At 49.8% G+C, this 8,271-nt stretch overlaps 1 protein-coding gene across 4 annotated transcripts in view; it reads left to right on the top strand.

The window, feature by feature from the left end:
* The first annotated feature begins 2,384 nt into the window (after positions 1 to 2,384).
* METTL24 (methyltransferase like 24) overlaps positions 2,385 to 8,271 on the top strand; it is a 48,112-nt gene continuing 42,225 nt past the window's right edge. For 2 of the 4 annotated variants that reach the window (XM_037391184.1, XM_037391183.1), the window contains exon 1: positions 2,385 to 2,781. In XM_037391184.1, coding sequence (XP_037247081.1) covers positions 2,491 to 2,781 — 291 coding nt within the window. In that variant the 5' untranslated portion in view covers positions 2,385 to 2,490. Of the gene's footprint in view, positions 2,782 to 2,849; positions 2,965 to 5,754; positions 5,954 to 8,271 lie in introns of those variants that run through there. The other 2 variants (XM_037391186.1, XM_037391185.1) reach the window with 2 other exon arrangements.

The raw sequence follows: 8,271 nt of genomic DNA, 5'->3' as shown, positions 1-8,271 counted from the left end.
TATTGCAAGTCTTGTGTCTTGTCACATTTATCACTACATTTAGTGTACTCTATGTATGTCTAAACCTCTCTTCCTTGAGCAGCAGCATTACTTCTGTCCTCCAGATGAATGACGCCCTTTCACATGGAGGAGCAAAGTGATGCATAGGTGGCCCTGTGCCAGCCCAGGTGACCTTCTGCTGATGAACTCCAGGCAATGCTCATGGATATTGCTGGGTGCCTGTCTCTTAAGCTGATGCCGGTCATGGTTGTTGTAGTCACTCTCTCCCTCTGCCCTCATAAATGTGTTCCTCTCTTTCACTAGCACCAGGGCTTGTCTAGTCACCTAAGGCGGGGTGGAGTGGGTGCAAACAGAGGAAAAACGTGTTAGTTGTCAGACAGGTCAGCTGCCAGGACCAACTTGCTGCCAGGACCAACTTCCTTCCCTGTGGCAAGCACCAGAGCCTGCCCAAAGGGGATGGGATGGGCACCTCTGAGCAGGGGTGGGGGGGGTGGGGGAGAAGTGCTCCGATCTGCACTGCATTTCCCTGGAGGCATAAGCCACCCCGAGGCTGTCCCATATTGGCTGTAGGCTGACCAAAAGACAGGATGGTACCAAAAATGGCATCCAGGTCTGTTAGGAAACTGAGAGTTTTTCTTGAGTTAGTTTTCATCTGGGTCATTGCCCTGGTTTGGCTTAGCTTAAGACAAAGGAGTCCCTCCTCCTGCTACAGGAATGGCAGGCAGGACTGCCACCTATACCCTTCCCAGAGCAGTCTGCGTTTAGGGCAGTTTAAAACAACTATAGCATTGCTTTAACCTAATTTAGAAGAATAGTTTACGTAAAGAGGACGGCAACGTTTAAATGGCAGGGAGCATGCACCTGACCTGCCAGTGCATCTGTGCTTGGAGCCACACTTGAAATCCCACTTCACCAGACAGATCACTGCTCCCTCCCTTATCTTCCTGCCTGCAGCTCCTCTGTCCTGCTGCCAGCAGCTCTGGTTGCTTGGCTGCTGCCAGCAGCTCTGGTTGCTTGGCTGCTGCCAGGCTCTGCTTCTCCCAGCACTCCTCTCTGACCTGCTCCCCCAGCAGGAGCCAGCTCCAGCTCTGCCCCAGGCAGTGAACAGACAGGACAAGTTAGAGAGGAGCAGTGCAGGCTGCTGCCCCAGAGAGGACATCGGAAAGGAGGGAGAAGGAGCTCAGCAGAGAATGTGTCCCTTGCCAGCAGACAAGGCGGGAGCGCTGGAAGCACAGTACTCACGCAGGGGACAAGGGTCACAACCTCTCTCCCCCACTCAGCAAAGATAAGGCAAGTAGCTGTGCATCCGTGTCCTGCACATCCCACCTGAGAACAAATTTATTACTCACAAGCTGCACGTGCTGCAAACCAGCTGCCGTTGCCCTCCTCCCTGTTCCTGCAGAGCTTGCCTCCTGCCACTGACACATCTCCCCACTGTGGTTCCTGCTTCAGAAAATCCCACCAGCCACTGCTATCTGCTTGTCGCTCAGCGATGGTTTAGCGTTGTGGCTTAAGACCAAAGCTGCCCCATGTACTTTGTACTTCTGTGCAGCGTATTCCTGTTGCGGGACAAAAAGCCCCACGTTATTCTGCAGAGGCGAGGGGGACTCGGCCCTGCTCAGCTCACCCAGAGCCTTTCCTTCACGGGTGAAACCAAAGAAGCATCATGGAAACTCACAGCTGGCCCGTGCCCAGAGGCTGGGATGCAGAGCGTAGACTTAAAAAAGTTATTTGTGTGCAGGAGGTATCCCAGCCAAATCGAGGCACCCCAATGCAGTTCACACAGGGTGCTCATAACCTTCAAATGTCCAGGCCCAACAGCATTAGACTAATCGCTAACAGCCCCGCTGCCGGTTACCGACTGTAGTAACACCCTGCAAGGCAACTCCATTTTGAGGCATTCATGCTGCTTGTCTATTGATGTAGCTACCCCTGGAGTCAGCCTGGAGCTACTTATCTGTAACGCCAGATGATACCGGGAGGGTTTCAAAGACACATCTTTGAAACTGGTGCTATCTTGGCTGTCCAGGGGTGTCCTTCATCCTTCACGGCCAGCTCTAACCTTCCAAGAAGCGAAGTCCTTAGGTGCAGGGCCGGGCTGCCCTTTACTTTGTTCTACTTCGGTACGAGCAACACCCAAGCCCCCACTAAACCGCCACTACCTCGTGGCATTACAGCGCCCAACGTCAGCAGAGCCCGCGGCCGGGCACCCACCCACGGCAGCCCCGCGCTCCGCCCGGGCACCGGCCCAGCCCCGGCGCCCCGCAGCCCCCGCCGGGCCGGGGCCGGGGCAGGGGCCGGGGCCGGGGCAGGGGCCGGGGCCGGGGCAGGGGCCGGGGCAGGGGCGTCCCGGCCCCTCCCCGGCCGGCCCCGCTCGGGGCGGGGTCTCCCAACTTTCGGCGGCGGCCGCGGGGCCCGGCCCGCCGGCGGCATGAGCCCTGCGGCGGGGCGGGGGGGCGGCAGCGCCGGGCAGGGCGAGCCCCCGCCGCCATGCCCAAGGAGCGGCCGCTCTGGCGGGGCCCGGCCTTCCGCCTCTGCCTGCTGTCGGCCGTGCTCTTCCTCTGCCTGCAGCTGGGCATGAGGCGCTCCTGGTGCCCGGAGGAGAAGCCCCGGGCGCCAGCGGCGGCGGGGCGGGCGCCCCCCCCGGCCCGCGGCACGGAGCAGCACCCGGGCGCGGCGGCGGCGGGCAGGCGGCGGGTCACCTACGTGCGGAGCGGCCGGCGGGGGAGCGCCGCGCCCGGCTGCTGCCCCCTGCAGCCCCCGGGCGGCCGCCGCAGGAAGGTAGGGCGGGCTGGGGCGGGGCGGGAGGCGCCCGTGTCGTGAGCGGCGCGGAGCCGCGGCGGACCCTCTCCCCTGAGGCGGAGCTGGGGGCGGGCGGGCTCCTGGGGTCCCAGTGGCGGCCCGCTCGGGGCTGCGCTCTGTGGCCGCCGGAGAACATCCCACCGTAGGAGCCCCGCTTCGCAGGTGCGGCCGCGTCCCCGTGCCGAGGTGTCGCTGGTAGGGGAGGTGGCGGGAGGGTGGTGTGAGCTGAGGTGAGGTGAGGTGGGGTGATGGCGGCTTCCAGGGAAGGCCTTTTGTGGTCAAGAGATTTTTCGAGCGATGCTGCCCAGCAGCGGGAGGGGAGGCGTGGAGTGTGCTGGGGTGGGGGCGAACCAGGTCAGACACCTCAGTCTGGACAGGTGACCTTGACCCGCTGTCACCACGCTGCCTCAGCAGGCTGAAGCGCCCCAACAGGAGCAAGCTTGGGAAAAGTCCTCAACCCTTGGCACTGTTGGCATCCAAATGCCATTTTATTCGACGAAAGCTGTCAAGAAATGTTTGTAAGACATGGTCTGCAGGAGAATTAATGAGTTAGTTAATGAGTCAGTAGATGGACCTGTAATGAGGTTCCATCCTGGTAATGATTGTAAAGCCTTCTGGAGACGTGAGGACCATCATTAGCAGCTGGAGTCCAGCAAGAGTGAGGAGCGTCAGTACTAACTTCTCCCCCCAGTTATCGCCACGTGTGACCAGTCGTGGGATGCTGCTTTCTTCAGCAAGCTCCATGCCGGCTGTGGTTTTGACAGATGCCACTCCCTCAGGAATCACGTACAGATTCATGTGTTTCTTTTGTGGAGTTTTCTTTGCAGTCTTCCAGAGGGAGAAGAGCCAGCTTTTGAAGGCCAGGAAAGAGTAGCTTGGCACCGATTTTGAGGTCCCACTGTCAGGGTGCAGTACTAGTGGTCTGTGCGGAGATGTGCAGATATGTAAAGAAGCTGGAATGACATGAAGAGGAGCAAATGGGATTTTGCTAGAGATAGGACTGCCTTCCTGGTCAAAGTGAATAACTAATTGTGATATTTGCCTTGACAAGAATAAAAACAGTTATCTGTGGAATGGCTAAACTTTCCCCTGTCCTTAAACTGAAGCTTTATCCGGGTGTGCTCAGACTCCCATGATAAAGAGACCTTACTAACATCCAGACCACCATCTGAGAAGATGTCCTGTGATCATGGGGTCTCATTTGCAAATTTGCTTGCTTTTCTTTGCCTGTGCGCCTCCAGTAATTTATTTTTTATTTAAAAAAGAGATGAACAATGAACTTCTGTATAGTTTGAATTTTAGATTCGCCACATCTTCCATGGGGGGTTGTGATGGAAAAATAAAAATGCTGTTTTCTGCCCCTTGTTTCCTGAAAGGTCTAGAAGGAGGAGTGAGATAATCCCTTACTTCCTTCACCACTGCTGCAGTGATGAGGACAAGATTGTCACCTGTTTCTTCAGGATAGTGACTGGCATCCTCATGTGCTGTGGTATTGATACCACATTGAGGCATCTAGATCTTGCAGCGTCAGTTTTTGTGATCCTTGTTGTCAATGTCGTGTTACTTGCTATTCTCCTAAAGCCCAGCTTTTAATAGATTGTAATTATGGAAGAATTTCAGCATTCACAGGGAAAAATATTGTGCCCATGTGGATTCAGATAGTTTCTTGAAAACATGTGCTAAGCATGGCATCAAAAAACAGGAGGCAAAAATAAAGCATACCGTAATTTATGTAACGATTTTTGAGGAAATCCCGGCAGAGAAGTAGGATCAGGAGAGGCTGCTTGTCACACTGGAGAACTGGCAGTGCCTTGTGTTGTCGGAGAGCTAGAGGCTCTGGAAAGCCCACAGTATGTTTTGTGCATCTCCAGGGGGAGTGTGAAACATCGCTGCTGTGGTCTGTGGTGTTGGGCACGTTGTTGCTGAGATCTCATTTAAATCCCGCTAATTAAGCCAAGTGAAAAACAATTAGTGAATATATTACAGGTTGGATTTGCCAGGTTAAGTTTGAGACCATCGAGTGTCTTCCGCGTTCAGCTATTTGACTTGAGTGTGTTGCTTCAGGCTAAGAAAAATCTACTTAAAGTTAAGATAAGGCTTTGGTGATAGTGGGACTAAAATTCTGGGAATTACTGGTTTTGAAATAGAGTTGTTAAATAAAAATGTAGGGGGGGAAGTGATGGGAAAATAAAGTGGAAGTGGTCTGAGTACTGCCATTTTTGGAAGTGGTGATCATACACAATAGCTAAAAAAAAAGGAATGGGTGATTTTTTTTTTTATTATCTTTTTTTTTTTTTTTTTGTCAGGTAACATTGTATTTCACTGTAGACTGCTTTAAGACAGGATGGATGCCTCTCTCAGAAAAGGCTGCTTAAGTTGGCGGTCTGTGGCTTCTACCGGCAGCTCTGGAGAAAGGCAGCAGCATGCAACAGCTGCCAGTGTGATGTGCTGATGTGTGTAAATGCTGCTTGGGGGAGAGGGACAGGCTCCTTATGCAGGTCTTCTGTGCTGTACCAGGTTGGGATTGCTTTTTGCTGTGGGTTTTGTATGTTTTCAGTGTCTTCCATCTGTCCATAAACCATTGTCAGTCCATTTCTGAAGCCTGCAGAGGTTTTCAGATAAGGGGTTTTTTTTTTCCCTACTGCTGATTATGGTGGCGATGTTGGAGTGTGTTATGTGAGCCAGCATGATGGCAGTAATGAAAAATCAGTAAGGCCAAACTTCGCTCAGTTTTCCCAGTGCTACACCGTGGTTATAACTCTGCTGACACTTACATCATTGAATTAATGCAAAAGACTGATGAACACAGTATTTCCAGAGATCAAATTGAATATCCTACTTTGTGGCAGTATAAAAAAAAACTAATTCAAAAAATGCACAAGGAAATTATTTGATGCCTACTTGGAATCACTTTAAAGTTTCCTGAAGCAGAGTTATTTATTTCCCAAGCACAGCTGCAGCCAACCAACCAGCAACACCACAAGGGGGGAAAAAAAGACCCAGACAGGATGGGAAAGATGGAGGAGGCTCATCCATAAGCAGCCCTTGCATCTGCGGGAAACTGCCTGTGCAGTCGTGCGCTATTCCTGACCGCTGGTAAATCTCCTTCAGCGGAGAGACTGAGCGCAGATGGAAGAGTTTGACTACCAAGGTTAGAAGTGTCTCTTCGTGCCTTAAGATGCATGCATGAAAAATGCTAACTGAAAGCATCGGGGAATAAAGTAATTTAGCGATGTGACAGCTCTGGGAGCTGCCGGAGCTGCTTGTTCTGGTGCTTTTGGGAGCTGTGTTGCTCCCAGCTGTTTTGCTCCTGGTGGAGCCTACCAAAGAGCAGATGCTTCTGCTCTTGCTGACAAATAATAAACAAAATTCAGCATTAAGAGCATATGATGGTCATTGAAGAATGGGAAATGTTACATGTTGTGCTGCAAATGTAAAGCAAATGGAAGTTTGTAATCCAGTTTGTATTTTGGTGGGAGCCCTTAAACCTGTGTTGTTGCTAATAAAATGCCCAACTATGTTCATAGTTTTGTTAACCTCTGGTCTGGTAACATATGCTGGAGATAAAAACTCCAGCTACTTGGAACCACACAAAATCCACCATGTATAACTTGCTCTTGCAATAGGTGTTAGTGAGGTCTGAACCCGCATAGCGCTGCAGACATGAGGCGAGTTTTGAAATGTTATTGCGGGGTGTGATGGTACAAAAAAAAAATAATTGTTGCATTTGGAATTTGAAATAACAGCAAATTCTTATCACAGTGATTGCAATAACAAGGTTATGCTGGCTCTCGTGCACTGAAATGGGGAGGAGCCCTCTCTGAGAGTCCGGTTAAGAAAAGCTGGAGTCCTTTGCCTTCTGAACAGATTTATTTCCATGGAGGAGGAAAAAAAAAAGTTTTACATGGTTATGCATGAAAGAAAAAAGGGTAATGTTAGTCCCGGCAGATATTTAAAGTTCCTGCAGTTCTGCTTGCTGACGTGGCAAATGCTGTGACTCTGTCTCTCCTAAAAACCGAGGTTCAGGGTCTTGCTGTCTGCAGGAGTGCAGCCAGGGCTGTGCAGTGGGGGGCTCCTGGAAGGCAGACTTGGCGAAATGCTTGAGGCTGCTAGGCTGCAGCCACAGGTGTGTCTTTGGAAAGCATGCCTGCTGGAAAACAAGCAAATAACTAAACTTAGTTTGAAAATTGTAGTATCAGCTGGACATGACTTTGTTGTTGTGGCTGTCCAAAGGTGTGGAGTGCTGCCTAAATTAACCTGGTGTTATTTTGGATGCTCTTCCATCTCATCTCTAAGGATATAAAAATGTTTGCCTTCAGTGATTAGAAGCTAGGAGTTAGATTTTGCTGCTGGGCCCATTTGTGTTTTGTCTGGAGTTATAACATATTTTGAAACATGAAGTATGATTTCCCAAAACAGAAAAATCTTGTGAGATTATATTTTTGTAGGCATTCCTTACACTGGTATACATTTGCGTTTTGGTGCTTTAAAAAATACAGACTAACTGCCTTTTGCTGTTGCTTGTTGGATTGCAGGTTTTGTTTTTCTTTAAATAGAAACTATTTCCAAGAGGTTACTGCTTCTCTTCAGTAATGACTGATCACAGCCTTATCTTTAATGTAATTGAAATCTACAAATTATTTTGGAGTGATATCTTCAAAGGTCTGTGGAATAATTGTTTGGCAGTTAATAACGTGGCAGGTTCCAAATAACCTCATAAAATTTAGCATTAAATTATTGCTAAGATTTTACTTAGATTCTACATTTGAATTTTAATTTAAAAATGACAGTGCTACTTATGCTTATGTCAGCAATACGTAGGGCTTATGCAAAGAGTCCTTTTTAATTCTACAAATCTGGTAAAAAAAATGTATCATGTTTTCATTGCCTGATTGTATGTATAGCGTTTTCAAGCTGACTTCACATCTTTAAAATCCTGGTAAATTTTGGGTACTGCTTGGATAGGAAGCTACTCTGTCTCTTGATGAGCAAGGAGCCAAAATTCTTGGCGTAAACTTGGTTATTCTGAAGACAGATGTATCCGTTTGTCTTTCCATATCCCCTGGTGTAATAACTTGTCTGTTTTGGATTGGGACTTAACTTTTATAACAGTTTATTTTTTATGTATGCCTGGAGCAATGTTTTAACATTACAGCAAAGTTTTAACGTGACAGGGGTTTGGACGCTGTGCAGTGAAGTCACATCAGGCTGTGTTTAAAGGAGATTTGCCCAGACCAAGCCAAACCAAGGGAGCTGCTGGGGCAGCAGCATGGGTCAAGGCAGCTTTTGGGACCTCCTAGTGAGTTTAAATCCACAGCTTATGCCAGTCACCTCACCTGCATGACACACGACAAGCTTTACAGTGCACAGCACTGTTGTATAAATGCTGCGGCAAGGAGTGAATAGCGTCCTAGCTTTGAATGTGAGTTGCAGGCTGTGATTCTGTTGCAGAGGAGAGCAGTGCTGAAG

This window comes from Falco rusticolus, chromosome 6 (genome assembly GCF_015220075.1).
Source record: "Falco rusticolus isolate bFalRus1 chromosome 6, bFalRus1.pri, whole genome shotgun sequence".
NCBI classification, from domain to species: Eukaryota; Metazoa; Chordata; class Aves; order Falconiformes; family Falconidae; genus Falco; species Falco rusticolus.
This window is presented reverse-complemented; position numbering and strand designations above follow the sequence as displayed.